This window comes from Amblyomma mixtum, chromosome 3, assembly GCF_055824585.1.
Source record: "Amblyomma mixtum isolate Tamu chromosome 3, ASM5582458v1, whole genome shotgun sequence".
In the NCBI taxonomy this organism is placed as follows: domain Eukaryota; kingdom Metazoa; phylum Arthropoda; class Arachnida; order Ixodida; family Ixodidae; genus Amblyomma; species Amblyomma mixtum.
In genome coordinates this window covers 279,985,050-280,004,597 of record NC_143014.1, presented here as the reverse complement: position 1 = coordinate 280,004,597, position 19,548 = coordinate 279,985,050, and the positions used below count along the sequence as shown (strand labels likewise).

Genomic DNA, 19,548 nt, shown 5'->3' with positions numbered 1-19,548 from the left:
AAGGGACGCGTTCGAGAGACGGCCAACACTCACTTGTTAACCGCTGCAACGGCAACTTGCGCCTCTGCCCTCTGCGTATTTTTGCTTCATTTCGTCGCTTTGCTCTCCTGTCGGGCCTTTCTACCAGACAATCTGGCGCCCCTTTTCCCATAAATATACTAGGCTGTCCAAACCCGTGTCCCGCAGTGAGTTTCCCGTGAAAAAACAGCGTCCGTCGGGTAAAATACTGAGCTAGCCCGAGCGCGTAATGGGAAGGCAAAGATGAATTTGGGGGAACGAAACAAAAGAAGGGAAGAGCAGAAAAAGATTAGCACTTTGATAAAGTTTGGCGCAGTGCATGTGGTTTCGAGATTTGCATGCACGCGCAGGTTAAATCATTCCGATATTATCGAGTTGAGTCGATGTTGGTGTAAGTAAATAACAAATGACAAGGAATATGTAGAAAAATGAAAATAAAAATGGCATGGAGAATATTGAGCACAACAAGTTATACAAAAGTTAACAAATTAAAAATAATAATAATACATGTGTGCGAAAAACGCGAAAGGTCTGCGGCCCGCGGAGCTGCCGCGTGGTCCCAATGGTCTAGGTGATAGATCAAAGGTGTCTATTTGGGATGGTACGTGGATGCTGGCAGGAGGTTGGACAAAAAGGTACTCAGGAAATAAACTGCTAGATTCCCTGCCATTTCAAAGTGTGTCTGCAGTTGTCAAGTTCCGGCGTACTCTGATAATAACGCTGTCCAAGGCCTATGACCGGCGGGATTTCCTACGTTGGCTCCTTTAAGCAGGAAAGTCTCCCGGGAGTAGCGTTCAAGCCATGAGAGAACGTGCCGAATTTATGAATGAAGTACGATTCCCTTTGTTCCCTGTAATATGTGTTAGGGAACCCGGACTGGAGAAGGATTACACGGATGTTTTCAAAACTGTGCAGGGGCCGACGCAGGTGCCTAGAAAGGGGCAAGTTGGGCAGGGATTACACATGCGCTTTGTGGTTGTTGAAGCGGAAACGGAATGTTGTCTTGGTCTGACCAATGTACTCCTCCCCACACACCTCGCATTGAAGTTTGTAGATAACATTGCTCGAATCGCAGTCGAGGTCTCCATTTATGTGAAACGTAAAGCCATCGGACTTGGATTTTGCAAGTTTGGTGTCGGAAATGTGCGGACACACCTTGCAACGGGGTTTTCCGCATGGGTGGCATCCACCTCGGGCAGCGGTCTTCTTTGTTTTCGCGTTGACAAGCAAGTCTCTCATGTTCTTGAGCAAGGAACAGAGCAAGGAAGAAACCTCGAAAAAAAAAGTGAAATAGGTAAAAGAAATCCTTCAAAGTAGTGCTTTTTCTTCGCACCCAGCTATAGTGCACCCACCCCTCGTGAGGGGAAGTATTGGAAGGAATGTAAAAAAGGAAAAAAATATAAGAAAAATATATATAAAAAATGTGAGCTTACATAGTAAAATTAAAAAGGAAAAAATAAAAAAAAATAAAAAAGAAATTGTGCAGCATTCGCGTGACCACAAGGTGAGCACACCCGGGGGGGAAACGGCACAGGTGTGGCACAGGTGTGGCATGCAGAAAGGGGTATGACCTCAGACGACTTAGTCAGTGTTGCTTTGTTTAATTTCGTAGGCCCCTGACCTCGGAAGAGAGGTGAGGGTGCCGTAAGTTTCATTAATGCCATTTTGCACTGTGTTAAATTTAAAAATAAAATATGATTCTCGTTGCTCGCGCTCACGAGTGTTTTTGAAGCCACTCTGTAGTATTGTTACTTTAAGTTTGTCAAACTCGTGACTTTTCTCGCGGAGGTGTTTCGAAAGAGGGAGGTTGGGGAGGGATTGGGTATGTGAGCGGTGGTTATTAAATCTGAAACGGAAGGAATTGTCTGTTTGGCCTATGTATTGCATTCGACAGTCGCCACACTCGAGCATGTAAACCACGTTGCTGGAATCGCAATTCAGGTCTTCCCGGATAGAATGCTTGAAGTTTGAATGGGTGCTTTTAGCCAGTGCCGTGGTTTCCATGTGTTTGCAGACTTGACATCGGCTTTTTTTGCATGGTGTGCAACCTACAGCTCTCGGTTTATTGACTGTCGAATGGACAACATGGTTTTGCAGATTTTTTCGTCTCCTTTATGTTACTTGGGGGACCGTTGTGAAAATATTTGAAAGACGGTCACTCTGTTCTATGATATTAAAGTGTTTTTTTAGGATGTTGTTAATATTCGGAGATTATTTGTGAAGGTTAGTATAAGATTACAGCGCTGTGATGATGGCTGAGATTTCTTAATGACATGATTAATATTAGTTGCTTCTACCTTTTTAATGGCATCGTTGATTATAGAAGACGGGTAATGTTGTTTTTTTAGAGTGTCCCGCATGCGATTAGCATTTTCGTGAAAATCTTCCGATCGTGAGCAAATTCGTTTGAATCTGATGGCCTGTGAATATGGGATTGAAGTTTAGCAGTGGCGTGAGTGGCAGCTGTTGAAATGAAGATACTGTTGTCTGTCTGTGGGTTTTTATAGACACTAGTGATTAATATATATATATATATATATATATATATATATATAGAGAGAGAGAGAGAGAGAGAGAGAGAGAGAGCGAACTCGGGCTGTGGTTGGCCTGACGCTGGCAGTTCCCTGTTCGCACCCATTTTTATCGCGATAGCGTTAAGGGCCCCGTGAAGCAGAAAACCGGTGTCGTCGTCGGCGGCGTTGGCCGTGAGCGAAAAATTCCAGAAGCATTAATGAACAAAAGGCTTTCGGGCCGTAGCTTGGATTAGCCTACAAGGTTTTAACTGATCTAGTGTATTGACTACCAGGACGTCCTGTCGTATACAAAACTTGTCATGCGGGCTTTCGTGGGTACGGAAATGCGTCTACCGCGTTCTCCGAGTGCCCCTGCAAGTTTCTACGCACAATTGTGGGGAACGGGAGGGGGGGATGGACGCACACAGCCGTACAAACTTGACACACTGCTGCTTCATCCAGTGGCTTTCACACACTCGCGCCCCTGCGCCTTGATGTAAAGCACGCGTGAGTGCCCCGGCCATGTTTTAATTTCTACTTCCACTGCTCATCTGCATCCTTGCCACCGAAGCCTAGCACTCCACGCTCGCGTGTGATGCCTCAGAAATCTCATATCTCTTACTCTCGGGTTAAGGTTAAAAAAAAACAACAAATGGCATGACGGTTACCACGTGTCAGCGCGCTTTTCAGCGACAGCTGTAAATGCGATATGAATTGTGCTTGAGAATATGAGAGCGACGTCTTATCTGTGTAGTTCTATGGTGCTCTTTTCAGTGTCCCACACACAGTAGTTTACGTACCCGCGTATACAGCTCGTTCGGTCGAAAAGCCGTCACCGTCATAGTTAGTAGTTGTCGGCACCGCGCCTCGGAAAAAAGTCGGTCATGCCAGCCGTTTGCCTCAGAATGTTCCAGATGATGTAATACCATTCCGCGTTCCGAGCAGCATAAACTTGCTTGTTAAGTTAGAGTGCTTGCGGCAGGAATTCGAACCGGTGACCTATAACCGAGGCTGCGGGTGTCCACCAAGACATGTGAGACAGTCACTGCAACTTCCTTTCCTCAAATCCAATTTTCGTTTCCTTCATTACGACACCATTTTCGCTCTCTCTCTTCTTTCACTGCCACCTACCTCCCTTTCCATACGTTGGGTTTCGGGCGTCCACCGAGATGTGAGACAATTACTGAGCATTTCCTCTCCTAAAAAATGCGTTGCGTTCAAAGCTGGTTCCAACGGGCAAGGCACCGCTCTCAACGGGCGATGGCGTTCCGTGGACTCCCAGACAGTGCTGCAACACGCTATCGCGTTCCACTCCTTAAGACGAAGCTTAAGCGTCCCCCCATTTTATTCAGCTCATCTTGTAAATACACCCATCCCGTAACAACTTCGTGGAGGTGCGAGGTAATCCTGAACCCCGCAGAACCTCAGTGAAGCAGACTTTTGGCTGACTGAGCAGCAATGGCGAGCCATGAAGGAGACGCAGACTCTTCCGAAATGACTGGAACGGCTCCCTACACAGGCCGCGAACATCTAGAATCGGTCAGTTCCTGGCCACACCAACGTGAGCACAAAACGTTCTCCGGTCAAATCGATGAGGACGTCGAAGATTGGCCGGCACACTACCAACGTGCCAGCAAGTAAAATCGCTGGGACTGAGCCATGCAGGTGGCCAACGTGGTCTTCTTTTTGGCCGGCACAACGCTGTTATTGTTCCATAACCATGAAGACACACTATCTACTTGGGACATGTTCGTGGACGAGACCACTAAATGCTTTGGAGACTCCACATCTAAGAAACACAATTCAGAACAAACCCCTTCTCAACGAGCGCAGTTGCCAAGAGAAACGTTCACGACTTACATCCAGCGTGTCCTGAGGCTCTGCTGCATCGTGAACAGGCGCATGTCCGAGAAATACAAGGTTAGCCATCTTTTTTTTTAAGGGGATTGCTGAAGATGTTCATCATTTTCTGAACACAAAGAAAACCCTCGGCAGTACTACGGATGTTATTCAGCACTGCCGCACGTCTGAGACGCTGAAAATGTGGCGCATTTCGCCCAAATTTGTATGCCTTTCTAACGTTACAGCGGTCGCCAGTGTTGATTGTACTGTTCATGACGATCTTGTCTCACTGGTCCACAGAGTTGTCAGTAAGGAGCTGACCAAACACTTCCAAGGCGTCGGCGCACCACCTGTCTACTACGAATACACTGTTCAGCCCCCCAAATGCAGAAGCCCCAGCCTCGTGGTCCTGGCAGCCAAAACATCCGCGCTCCTCCTACTGTCATGGTCACACCTCTGAGCCTATGTTCACCCGGTTTTCAACACATGCGGACGTGTACCGTGATGCTCCTCCCGTCTATCGACCACCTTCCGCTCCCGCCGGCACCTACCCTCTTCGTGACTCGCCGATCTGTTACAACTGCGGCCGCCGCCAACACATCGCCCGGTTTAGTCTTTGCCGGCGACAGCATTGGACCCGACCTTCGCCGGGTTTCCCGCGTTCCCGGTATCACACTGCACGGAATCACTCTCGTCTACAAATACCTTACTCTGGCCCCTTTCGGAGTGACTCTCCCACTTCTGACTGCAGCTTCATACCACCGCCCTCAAACAGAGGCCGGTGCCCATCCCGACGCAACACCGTGCCACGCAGCGTAATCGGCATAACAGTGTAGCAGCGTAATTGGCGTGGCTTAAATGAGAGGTATGCAAGTGCTACCTAGATATGTAATCATTTATGGAAATAGATTTTGGGGGCATAATGAGCAGCTTCGCCTTGAGTTGGACTGCATTCAATAGGCCGGTCTAATTTTGAACTCTAAGGAGTACCACTTCGGTGAGCGACAGACTTTGGTGCTGGGATTCCTAGTGGATCAAGACGGTATACGGCCCGACCCACAAAAGATCGCAGCAATGCGCGACTTTCCGGAACCTCAAAATATCGAGCATTTCATATTTCATAGTTCATATTTGTGCCGTTTCATTCAAGGATTCACCCAAATTGTTCATCCGCTCACTTCCGTGCACCACAAAGACGCTTCGTTTGTGTGGAACCAGGAGTTTAAGTCATCCTTTCGATAACTGAAGCTCCTGCTAACCTCTGGTCCTGTCTTACGTTATTGCGATCCGGCAGCTACCACCGACGTTCATACTGACGCCAACGGCCTGGGCATAGATGCGGTGCTCGTCTAGCTTCAGCACGACGCGCAGCATGTTATCGCTTGCGCAAGCCGCACGTTAACGAATGCCGAGCGCAGCTACACGGTGACAGAGGCGGAGTGTCTCGCCGCTTGCCTTCGCCACCGTCAGGAAACTAGCATAAGCTGCCGATGGAGGTGAGGTCGCGGAACAGTCATTTTCGCCAATTCCTCTGCATGCTGTGATACTGAAGAACCAAGTGCATGTTAGTGTAAATGGTTTAAATACTTTCGTTTTAGTGGACAACGGTGCCGCAGTCACCGTAATGAGTCTGTTTCAAAAATCGCCTAGGACCAACGGTATTGTTTACTTGGCACCAAAGTGCCAGCTTTCGCGGTGTTGGGGGAGAACATTTGCACCAAATGGGTCTCTGGTAGCTGTTAGTCGCCATCGCTGGGGAAAGGTTTCGGGCTGAGTTGGTAGTTTTAGCACGAGCCACGCATGATGGGATTCTCCATTGACTTTCTGCGCGACTGTGGAGCAACGGTGAATTGCGCAGCTGAGGAAATTTCTCTGCAGCGCAATATTCTGTCCGCCTATGTGCAAGAATCACCTAACCCCACTGACGGAGCATTTATGTCAGCGACGATGTGTTATTGCCAGCTCTGGCGACAACGTTTGTGCTTGTCCATTGCTCTAGCGCCCGAGAAAGCATCCGCTCTGTATTCATTGAAGCCGACTTGAACAACGCCGCCAAGGAAAATTTGCTAGTGCCCCATGCCGTCATTGAGGCCGCGGATTGTTGCGCTCACATGTGGACTGTGAATATTTCGTCGGAACATGTTAGTTCACCCTCTGGCCTGAGGTTGGCTACATTCGACAATATTGATTTTCTTACCATGCGCTCTCTGTCTCCTCATCCGGGCCCGAGCGTGAATCCGGACTACAGCACAAATATTAACCAGATGATAAACAAATCCCCCTATTCTTCCGACCAGCGTGACTTACGTGAAATTGTTGCACATTCGTAATTGTTCGATTTTCCCAGAAAGCCTATTTTTCTCTGCCGGCAGCTTCCAAACGTTAGATTAGATCAACACCGACGACTCGACTCCGATCATGCAGAAGCCCTATCGAGTAACCTCGCCTGAGCGGCGGGTAATCAACTAACACGTCCTGGACATGTTGAAGAAAGGGCTAGTACAGGGGTCCTCCAGTCCTTGGGCTGCACCCGACATCTTGGTGAGGAAAAGCACAACTCGTGGAGATTTTGTGTCGATTATCGTCGGCTAAACGCCGTTATGAAAAAGGGCGTTTATCCTCTTCCGCGTATCGATGACGCTTTAGACTGTCTTCAACCCGCTTCATTTTTGTCTTCTGTCAACCTGCGGTCTGATTATCGGCAGATACCGACGCATCCGTCAGACCGAGAAAAGACAGCGTTTGTGACCTCTGATGGACTTTACGAATTGTATGCGGTGTCCTTCGGGATGTGCAATGTCCCAGCGACGTTTGAACGATTTATGGACACCGCTTTGCGCGGCTGTTGACTGCTTGACTCGATATATGATAACAGCAGCGCTCGTTTCTGCCGAAGCAGCCGACGTGTCCCACTCCTTGCTTGACAGAATTGTTCTTCACCACGGCGCACCACCAGTTAACACGGTAGAGAGTTTACGGCTGACGTTATGGAAGAACTGCTCCGGGCCTGTGGCTCAGAATACCGCCATTCTACCCCCTACCATCCCCAGACAGATGGCCTTACAGAGTGCCTCAGTCGGACACTAATCAACATGATGTCGATGTATGTAGCGCGCGACCATAATAACTTGGACGCCGTCTTGCCATGGGACATACAGCTATAACACCGCTAAGTAACCCCGCTATAATACCGCTAAATAACCGGCTGTTTTCCTTTCTTCTCTACGCTCGCTTACCGCAAGCCTTCCTGGACACCGTTCTTCCATTCTCCATACACGATGATCCTTCTGTCTCGCCAGTATCTCTGCCTCGCTGAGGAAGCCCTTCGTGTCGCTCGTCTACTCACCCTCGCCTCTCAAGACCATTCCAAGGTCCGTTACAACGCCGCTCATGTTACAGTCACCTACGAACCTGGAGATCTCGTTTTGCTTTCGACGCCTTTACGCCGCCAAGGGTTGTATCAGAAGTTCTCGTGCCGATACGCCGGACGCCTTCCCATCATCCGGCGGCTGAGTGACGTCAACTATGCCATCGCGAAGATGACCTCGACGAATCGCTGCTCACGGAAGACGCCGCTCGTGCACGTGGTTCGATTGAAACGCTGCAATCCTAGGTCTTCTTGACTCGCTCGAGGACAAGCTTCACCTGGAGGGGCGGCAAGTGTTACGCCGATTAGGCTGCATGGCGCGGCGCTGCGCGCAGGGTAGAAGAGAACGGGGCGGATGCGCGAGAACTCGGGCTGTGGTTAGCCTGACGCTGGTCGTTCCCTGTTCACACCCATTTCCCAGCTCATCTTGTAAATAACAGTGTTGTCGGTAACGCGTTACAAGTAACGGCGTTACCGGTAACGCGTTACTTTTTTCGGTAACTTAGTAACGTACTCGTTACCATTTCGGAACTGTAACGGGTAACGTACTTACGTTAACATTTTTGGGTAACGTGATGTGTCACGTTACTAGTTACCTTTTATTTCAGTTGTCCCCTTCCGCCTCTTTTTCACAAAAAAAAACGGCCGAAAATGATGTTGAAAATAAAATATACTGGTGCTCTCTATGACCCTTGTTGCGGCTCCTATGCATGCCGGAAAACACCTGCCCTTGACGACGCCTCAACCAAAAAAAAGAAGCAGGCACACGCATTCACACACTTGTCTTCACCCCCAAACCACTCAGACATACAACTCATAAGCGAGCGAGGCTGACCTTGAACACCTTGACATAAACACTCATCTTTTTTCGAGAATTATGCAGGTTCAAGTGAAAAAAATGGTTATATGCGCAAATATATTTTTTCCGGAACTATGCCATTTAAGCATTTCTTTATGGCTAAACAATTTCCGCGTAATTTCGTAAGCAGACGCACACCAGAATTACAGTAAATTTGTTGAGTTCAGCAATTTTCTTTGTGAAGTTGTAATTATGTGAAATATGAGCTTTATAAAATTTTTATCTTGAGTTCCTACAGCGGAGACCCACTGATTAAAATTTATGGCCATGGAGTAACGGCAAAGTAACGTGCGACACTTTTTTTCGGTAACGGTAACGCGTTACCTTTTTTTTGTAGGTAACGTAGGGCGGTAACACGTTATATTTTTAGCGCAACGAGTAACGTATTTAGTTACTTTTTTTCGGTAACGCCTACAACACTGGACTAAATAAACCCATTCCTGTAGCGATAGTGCGTGTGTGCGTGCGTGCGTGTGCGTGCGTGCGTGTGCGTGCGTGTGTGTGCGTGTGCGTGTGTGTGTGTGTGTGTGTGTGTGTGCGCGCGCGTGTGTGCGCGCGTGTGCGTGCGTGCGTGTGTGTGTGTGTGTGTGTGTGTGCGCGCGCGCGTCTGCTAGGTGTATATCGAAAGGAGGAAAGCGCGCACTAAGCCCCGTCGGCGAGCGAAAGGGAGCGGGGGGAGAGAGTACAGTGTAGAGCCGAACGCCCCACGCATGCGGGGCGTTTGCGTAGCCCATTCGAGCTTGCACAATACGTTGCGGTATGCCAGAGTCGGTAGTCCTGTCTTTCTTACTGCGTTACCTTACACAATATTTAAATACCCAACAAATATGGCTGCGGCCGAAGCTAAAGAGGCTAGTCGTATATATACTAAAACATATTAGCAGCACAGACATGAAAAACACGCCCCTGAAGATAACCGCGGCCCTATTTTCGCTAGATTGGCGTCAGCACTTCGGGTGTGCCATTTAACTCGGTGTGAATCTTTGATACTTGTGTGGTAATGAGTGTGATATCTAGACGCCTTGACCGATTAGCTTGTGTTGTAGTTACTGCGTCCGTGCATTTTCATGAATCTTTTTTGACGGCAGTAACATCGATCGAAAAGAGTTTAAAGTGAAGCTAAATGTGCCACTGGTACCAGGAATACTCTACTGCTACTGTTGTGATTGAAAAAAAAATATTTATATTCATGGTACTATTGAATGCCACTAGATATTAAACCTGCTCTTCATTTATAGATCTTGGTTGTTTTCTTTTTTTTTTAGGAAAGGAAAAGGCGCAGTAATTCTCTCATATATCTCCGTGGACACCGGAACCGCACCGTAAGGAAAGGGAAGAAGGTGGGAGTGAAAAACGAAAGAGAGAAAGTGGTGCCGCAGTTGAGGGCTCCGGAATAATTTCGACCACCTGAGGTTCTGTAACATGCACTGACATCGCACAGCACACGGGGGCATTTTTGCGTTTCGGCTCGATTGAAACGATGCCGCCGCGGTCGGGTCTGAACCCCAGTACGGCGGCTGATAGTGGAATGTGCAGAATTGAATGAACCTATATCTGTAACCTTCATCGATTATGAGAAAGCATTGTACTGAGAAGAAATCTTAGCAGCCGTGCGCGCATTGTGTAACAAAGTATAGAAGTGCATTTTATAAAGTTACTGCAAAATATATATAGCGGTTGCACAGCGACCAGCCTCCTCCACAAGGAAAGTGAGAAAATGCCAATCAGAAAGGGTTTCAGGCAAGGACACACGATCTATCTTGTACTATTCACTGCGTATTTCCGCGAGGTACTCAGTGAACTAGAGTGAGAAGAGTTGGAGATAAAATTTAGTAGAAAACTCCGTAGCAATATCCGATTAGCTGACGACATTGCCATGGAAACTAACTAAGTGTCCGAATTGCAAAGCATGATCAAGTACCTAGACGGACAAAGCAGAACGGTGAGTAAAAAATAGTATAAGGAAATCTGTGAAGTAATGTTCAACAGTCCGTGAAGAGGACACGAATTCAAAGCAGCAGCGAAGCATTAGAAGTGGTAAAGAAAACACATCTACTTAGGGCAGGTGGTGGCCACAGATCCGAACTACGAGAGTGAAATAACTAGAAGATCAAGAATAGGGTAGAGTGTATTTGGCAGACATTCTCAAGCGATGAGCAGTAGTTTATTACTATACTTGATATGTTACTTATACTATATATATATATATATATATAACTTGATAACTATAAGCTACTTATACTTACATATAAGAAAGAAACGTTTCGGCCAAAAGAAAATCGTTCAACTGGAGTAGAGGACAACGCAGCGAGCTATGGAAGAGGAAATTACAGGCGTTACGTTAAGAGACAAGAAAAAAAAACAAAGAATGAGACAGGTGACAAACGCAAGTTAATATCTTACCTTAAGGGACCATCGGTCCCTTAAGGTAACAGAGTAGATTCGAAGACAAGGCAAGCGCAGCAGGAAGCGTCAGAGGGTAAAGTGGGCAGATGGAATTAGGAAGTTTGCGGGGATAAGATTGTCACAGCTGGCACAGATTACTTTGTCCACCACTGGAGGGAATTAGGTTCATGTCGATGATGTTTCATTCATCGCGATTGGCAGCCATACTAACAGAGGACTAGTTACAAGCGGTAGTTTGCTCACATCCTTAGAGACGACGTTGTTAATTTCTTGACGAACTTTTTCCTGCACATTCGTGTACTTGGCGAGGATGAAGGTTAAGTAGCTCAGCGATGCTACCATTGTGTCAAACCTGCATTAGAAAAATGAGGCCACGTTATTGTATCTTCTTACAGATTTGTAATTTCACTTCGACAGAGTTTAGTGCATTGATTTGACAACTTTTTCTTCATTTATTCATTTTTTTCTCTGCTTCAAAAACACCAACCTTCTAAAAAAGCAAGATGAAGCACTCAAACATTACTTGCAGTGATTCCAGCTAAACGTTTTGCAAACTGGTTTCTTGAAATTACATGACTCGTAAAAGCAGACTGAGCTAAAATGTGTTATATGTCATAGTAACTGAAAGGTTTCGTAGAAGGAAAAAAACTTGCTAAGCAAAAAGCGAAGAAAAGAAATAACTTAAAAGCCTATGCTTCGATTTAAAAGGCTTACACAAATGCAGAGTTTCTTGCAAATTAGGGCAGAACATCACACAAAGTAAACAAGGAAAATAAAATAAATATGCCAAAACACTGAAAAGGTACAAAATTAGAGGTCTAATTCGTGCTACGCCTAGATTATTCAACTGCAGGAAGGCATGCGTGGTGGCCCATATTCTGTTGCCATAAGCAAAATACACTTTTTGAGGAAACTTCCTTCTTATCACGCGTGTGCTCTGTGTTGTCGCGCAGGACAGCGAGTAACGGCATGTTTGGTTTGGTTTATGGGGTTTAACGTCCCAAAGCGACTAAGGCTATGAGAGACGCCGTAGTGGAGGGCTCCGGAAATTTCGACCACCTGGGGTTCTTTAACGTGCACTGACATCGCACAGTACACGGGCCTCTAGAATTTCTCCTCCAAAGAAATTCTAGCCGCCGCGGCCGGGATCGAACCCGCGTCTTTTGGGTCAGCAGCCGAGCACCATAACCGCTGAGCCACCGCGGCGGCAGTAACGGCATGTGGTAACTGAAGTAAAGCACTTAGTCATGCTGGTTAGATCGACGTGTCATGCAGAGATGTAAAAAATGGAAGATGCTCTTGTGATAGTGGCTTGAAGCGGGCTGTTAACAATTGTGACCCCGAATAGTTCGCGCATGAACACCGGCAACCACTGTGATTTCTTAGCGTCGACGTCAAAGTCGCCGCAGTAGATAAGAGGAGCGTCCACTGCTCGCGCAATCCATGTGCCCACATAAAAGCCGTGGTCATGAGATCTACGCGCTCATTAGTCCCGAGATACCGAATTTTCAGCCACCTCACGGACAAGGCGCCATCTGGCGCAACCGCCGCGATTCTTGTTGAAAGGTTGTGTACCGCGCAGGAGACCCGACCAGGACACCGAGGAAGCGAATTTCTGACTGAACTCAACTTCTGTGAATGGAACGGGCATCCAGCAGACTCAAGCTTATCAGGTGACCCAAGTTTACCGCGCCCAAACGCCTCTTTTGAGGTTTTTCGACAGTTCTGCATGCGACCACGCCGCATTTAGCGTTCGGGTTAGCGCTCGACGAGAACGCCGCTCCGCTGGATGCTGAGCGTCCGCACAACACATGGATACCTCGGAAGTCAGGGGCGAAGAAATTGATCACGATGTGCTAAAAGACGGAACATGGCAACAATTCTCTTGATTCAGGAGATGCGCCCAGAATGCAAACATCCCGCTCCCCGACGCTGAGACAAAGAGAGCCGGGGACCGCGGAATGAAAAGTTGCTAAGGCAGACCAGCGCCGAAGCTACGAGGCGTCTTGTACCAACACTCCCTGATAGTGACTATAAAATAGTCATGAGACCCGGAGATTCATTCGAGACGACTGTGGTGGGACGAGTATGCCTCGCCGAAATTTTACGCCAAGCTCCTGGTCTGTGGCCTGAAACGCTATATACGGACAAGATACAACTGCACCCGACCAACAAAACCATAACGATAAGTACTCTGGCATACAGCAACGCAACTGCCTATAAAAAGGTGGAGGAAATAAGCGTCGACCCAAAGAAGTACAAGGTAGTTTCCTACCTGCCTGCCCCTGGCAGCTCTACCAAGGGAATGCTGTACAACGCTCTTAGCGATGGGTCGAACGACTTCATTCTTAAGGAGTTTCACGCCAGAAACCCAACCATGGGCATCATAAACGCCAAAAGACTTGGCAAGATAGCGCACATGGTAATCACATTCGCTAGACAGGACCTGCCCACACTTGTCGACTGTCACTTGCTCACCCTCCATGTCTATCGATTCAATGTAACAGTGGAAGCATGTTTCAACTGCCGCAGCATCGGACATCGGTCCGACATATGCCCAAAGCCCAAGAAGTTACTATGCACGAGGTGCGAGGAAGACCATTCGCACCCCCCACCCGATCAGGAACCTACGCCCAAGGTGAACTGCATCGTCTGTAAAGGAATCCACCCAACAAATAGCGCGCAGTGCAAATTCCGCTACGTGCAGAAAGCACAAAAGCCTACTGGAAGCCAAGTTCCGGTGAACAAGAATAGTGGACAAGGACAGCGTCAGTCGAGGCTCCGGGAATAGACCTACACCCCCAGCGGAGGAGACACTTCCTTTCCGCCGCTAGGGCACAGGACCAACAGCCGAACGTGAGGCGCCAGCCCTAACCGACTACAGCAGAGACATGGCCCTGCCAATCAAAACGACTCAACCCAAATCAAACACGTCGCTAGGAAATTTCCTTTGTTATATGAAATAAGAATCGCAATGGTAGTAAACAACATTATACAAAATAATTCCCCGCTTTCAATTAATATTTTTGTGTTGCCTAATAGGAATGCTAGAGATGCAAGCAATATTAATTTTAATTACCCTATAACCCGAAACGCCTACGGTCAGCGCCTAATTTAATATTGCGGGGCGAAAGTATGGAATAGTGTACCATTTGAAATTAAAATGGCTAACAATTTTTTGTTTTCTACTGAGCGCTTCTACTTTTCTAGAGGGTTATTTGTGTTAATCTTTTTATGTCTGCTGTTGAGTGTTGCTTGCTATTACTTTGTTCACTGATCATTTATAACCGAGCTTCATGTTGGTATCTTCTGTTGCTGTAATAACAAATATGTACATTGGGTCTTGTAGTGCTTGGGAGCCCCCCCCCCCCCCCCCCCCCAGCCTAAGTGGATTACGGCAGTGGACTCCCTCGACCAGGTGACCACGGCGGTGGTGGCGAAGGCCAAGAACCGGCGAAGGCCGAAGGCGAACGCACACCACTCGAGCAACGACCTGCAGACCCGGGGAACGCAAGCCGCCCTGTGTGCGGCCGCCTTTGACTGAAAGAGACGTCGGGGCGATGCTTGGGGTACAAAAGCGCCAAATTTCCTCTGTTGCCCCACGTGCCGACAGCTACCGCAGCGAGCAGTCGGGCGTTATCTCCCCCAATGATCGCGGTCAGGCCTGGAGACGAAGGTCTTGTTTCGGGTGTTGCCCTCCTGCATGCCCGCCCCACGAGTCAGGTGTTATTAAGCACAGGTTTCGGCAACACATATCTTCCATCAGCTGGCCATGGAAAAACCCGTGCTGACCTATGGCAGCCTACGCGACCTCGGCGGCATTCTCCTTACTCAAGCTCTAACATGTGACAGGGACGTGGCTTCAAATGAGAGAAAGTGTGAAATTGTGCCTAAAAGTGAACGTTCAGGCCACTCCCTCCTGGGCGAGGCCGTCCTTTGTCTAGTGACTCTAGGGAATGAGAGCCCTATTTATTTCAGCTGTGAGTTTGGCCGAGAGACTTCCGTTGGCGAAGTTCCCTTCCACTGAGAGTCATTCTCATTTGCTCTGTTGTGATTCATGTAAATAGCCTGTAGTACGTTTTCCTTGTTTTCTTCTTAACCACATCTCCGACTTCCTCGCCCCCTCCTCCGGTACGACCACGCTACCCGGTCCCAACAGCCTCTACTAGCTTCAGCTATTGGCCCAGCAGTTTTTGCAAACGTTTTGTAATATCTGAAGTGAAAATAAAGAAAGGGAAAGTTAAGTGAAAGTTCACATCAAATGCCTATATTGCAAACCCCTACCACATCCGAACTCACTGCAGGGGTTCAAAAGGTAAACCAGACCATCACTGGAGCGTCTAGACTTGAACCTTTCAATGTCCAAAGACCCAGAGAGTAGATAAAGGTTTGGCAGAGGAACTGTAGAAGTTTCCCAGAAAAGCGCAGGGCTTTGGAGAGGAAAATACTAGATCTGGAACCAAAACCGACGTAATCTGTCCGCAGGAGACACGGGCTGAGTGCGAATTATCAGGCTACACAACTTTCAATGAATTCACAAAAGGCAAACGGCTCACCACCATCATGATAGAGAGGAATATGACAGCAAACCAAATTGTATTGGAAACTGGCGACAACACAATCGCGTAAAACCTAATCCAAATACTGCCACGCAGTAGAGGATATAAATACACTTATATCCTAAACGTTTACAGCGCGCCTAAGGATACTACTTCTGAGAAATTATTCCGTCATATTAAACCAGCAGCAAAACAGGCAGGAAAACAAACCCTAGCTATAGTGGGTGACTTCAACGTACCCCATGAGGCATAGGACTATGTCAACAGGCCACATAATAGGAAAGGGGCAAAAATCTGAGAAACCGCCCACTCAGTAGGCCAGACCCTTATGCTCGATCCGGGCAGACCTACCCGAATTGGCAACAGCGTTTGCAGAAACGCGTCACCAGACCTCACGTTCGTTAAAGTGGTAACCAATCCGCGGTGGGAGAACACAGAGATCTGCTTCTGCAGTGAGCACTATGTTTCTGCTAGCATATTTACCAGTGGAAAACACAAAGCTAGATACCACATTTCCAGATTACCAACTGGGAAGCGTTCAGATATAAACGGAACAAGAAAAAAGCAAAATTAGAAAGATTGAGGAGTGGTCCAAGGAGCTATGCGAGCACTCAAACCGCGCTACGAAGGATGTGGAGCAAGAGGAGGACAAGCCCAAGCCGGACTCCCACCTGTTACACCCCTGTGCAGCGCATAAAGGTCTCCTCAAGAGATGGCTTAAGCAGAAGCACAACAGCCAATTTAATCTTGAAATGGCAAAAATTAACCGCCAAATGAAAAAAATACTCAGCCCAACTAAGCAGAGAACAATGGCATAATACGTGCGACCTGATGAATGGGCAGTTAGGAAGCAAAAACATCTGACATTTATTTAGACACCTTACAGACCCAATTAGTACTAAACCAGCGGCGCAGAAAAAATCTGCTGCGCATAGCCCAACCCTACCCAGTCAGCAATTACGAGCTTCTACAAGAGCTCCAATGTACATACATTAACACGGAGAAAAGCGCTTCCCCCTCTGAGGACTATCTGGGAGCGGATAACCCAGTCCTAGACGAGGAAATTAGAGACCAGGAGCTTCGCCTTGTGCTAAGTACTATGAAAACCATCTTGTCGGCGGAAGAACGCGGGGTCACTGATAAAAGCCTCCGCAGCATGGATTATGCGTTAATCACAGCCCTTAGCAAATACTTGAATGTTGTGCTGGAACATTTGTATTCCACACACATGGAAGCATGCGAAGGTCATTATCATTCCCAAAGCGGTCAACAAACCAGATCTTCAAAATATTAGACCTATCTCACCAACTTCCTGCCTATACGAGGTCCTAGAGCGAGTAGTTCTCAACAGACTCAACTCTTGAACCAAGAAGAAAAAACTCTTCCCTTGTAACCAAACTGCCTTCAGGCCTGGCCTCCCGACTAAGGACATACTCTGGATGACTCAAAATGACGCCTTTCCTCAGACAAAAAGGGAAAAGAACTGCATAGAATCCTTAGCTTAGGCCTCTGCACGGCTTTCGATAACTTATCCAATAAATCGATTCTTAAGGGTCTCTTCGAGATGGACGTAGAGGCCAGGACATACAATTACATCAGAAACTTCCTTAGGAACAGAACAGCTTCAATTAAACTTGGAGAGCTGCAAGGATCGGCGATACAAATGGGTACCAATGGCACGCCACAGGGGGCAGTCTTCTCCCCTTCCTCTTTAACGTAGCTATGAGATTCCTCCCGAAGATCCTGCGCAAAACCCCACACGTCAAACACGCACTGTATGCCGATGATATTACTATTTGGACCAATGCGGGTGCCAAGCAACAGGTAAAAGAGACACTACAGAAGGCTCCAGGCACAGTCATCTCATACGCCACCGGCATCGGCATATAGTGCTCCCCAACAAAGTCCAAAGTGCTTGCACTGGAAGTCAGATTATGCACTGGATGTGATCACTGCAAAACATTAATGTGAGGAAACCCTTAAACATCAAACTGGCAGGGAACATTATTGTTGAAGTGGATAGCCTCAAGATCCTTGGCCTCACCTTCCACATAGATGGGGGAGGTCAAGATGCCCTCAAGGCCATTCGGGCCACAAGTAAACAAGTACTAGGACTGATCAGAAGAGGACCTAATAAACATAGGGGGATGAAGGAGCAAGACCTCTGCCACACAGCGGTTTCATAGCGCCTATAAAACCCTCTGTGAATTGGTGTAACATTGCTCCAAATTACCGAGCGGGGATGTCAGAGTTAAGTCACGCCAGGAAAGCACGGACACAGTACGCGAAGCCATTGCCATGAAAGAACACCTTGGAATCATCCGGTTACCTTAAGCTAGCCAAACACGATGTCCTATTGAAATGCTTCCTCATGTAACGGTGAGAAGTACAGAAAATGCTTAAGCGCAAGTGCCGCTCGAGCGTCACCGTTGTTCTCACATGAGTGCTGACTACTGACTGAAAAAAACTACTGCATAAAAGCTTGTTGTGGCCATCTTGTCCGTAGTACTCGCTACGTACCCCTGGCAAAACACGACACAGCACCCATGCATTCCTGCAGCACGCAAATCCAGGGGTAGCGCGGATTAGACCGCAACTTTGACAATATCCGGGGATATCACATTATCCCCGCGTGAACCGTTCAAGTGATGCAAAAAATACAGGGGCTGCTATGATAATAAGATTCCAGGAGTCTGTCATGGACAGAATTCTCTGCATACCGCTCCTACTCGAGACGAGTAGGCCGGTTGTCTCTAGTTACCACTCCTCGAGCTTCGCACTGTAAGCTGACATCAGCCAACTTGCAGGGTGCCGCAGCGGAGAGGGTCTTCAAACTGGAAACCATGGCGAGACGCCAAACATCATGGGCTGCGTTGACTGGATTGGTGGGCGACACATCTAGGAGTGGCGGTACAGCAAGTAGAGTGCGTTGCACTGGTTTCATCCCCCCCCCCCCCCCCCAGGGCTCGCTCGCCTCCACTCCATAATGTCTGATAGAAAGAAAATTTGTGAAACGTTTCCTAACACACCGGTCAATTTGCTTTGAGACCTAAATTTGGCACGTGTATAGAACGCACGGTTACAATTCGTACAGTGCATCATGCTTCTATTCAGGGACCGAACAGGATGTTCCTCAGCTGTGCTTGGGTTACAAAGCCACTTCAATACGTTATCTGGGGTCGTGCTCTTGTCGGATAGGCTAGTTTATATTTGAACTCCTGCTTGTTGTTTTGATTAAAAAAATAGCGGGAATAAATTAACGGCAGGAACTTCTGCAACACAACTGATAGGGCACAAGGATACAGGGAGTTCAACTAATAAGTTTCATTAACGCGTTTAATGTCGGTTGAGGATAATGGCATTTAAAGTGCTAAAATGGGACCCGGAAATTCGCGTCACAAAACCTGCTTTGAAAAATCCGACCGGCGACGTGCTTCCATTTAAAAAAAGAAGAGCTCGAAGGTAGTATACCTGCAACTACAGCTCTTATTATTTACTTGCGAAGGTATGCGAAGCAAGCGACTAATTGTGCGGCTAGGCAATTGGTGCCCGGTTGTACGCTACAGGCTACTAACATGTCACATCTGCAGCCGCAAGCACGTTTCAGAAGTTAAAGTTTTAGAATTATATTGTTTCTCTCGCTGGTGCTCGGCATACGAATATGTTCATCAGTTATTTTCAAACGGTCAGTTTTTGTCTGCCTAAACGGAGCTTTTGCACGGCGCCTCTACTGTCACTCTTATCTTCTGCAAGAAAAAATGATAAGCGGCACGCAGAGTTGAAGATGGCGTGTGTGATACGACTTTAATAAAGTGCTACATTCACAATAGTTTCATAAGACTACCCAGGAAATTCGTTATTTCCAAGTAATGAGCTTGCCTTGTTGAAAGCACTCATATCATAGTTGAGACCGCTCGCCGCTAACAACGAGTGGTTTTGACCTTTTCCTAAAGCAGCGTCATGTGAGAGTGCAGTACGTGAAAA

General features: G+C 47.5%; 1 protein-coding gene across 1 annotated transcript in view; it reads right to left on the bottom strand.

Annotated features, from left to right (window-relative positions):
- Positions 1–19,548, bottom strand: part of LOC149355002 (cytochrome P450 3A14-like) — an 89,974-nt gene that overhangs the window by 11,375 nt on the left and 59,051 nt on the right. Inside the window, exon 10 of the mRNA XM_089577572.1 lies at positions 11,249–11,357. Coding sequence (XP_089433698.1) covers positions 11,249–11,357 — 109 coding nt within the window. The remainder of the gene's footprint in view (positions 1–11,248; positions 11,358–19,548) is intronic.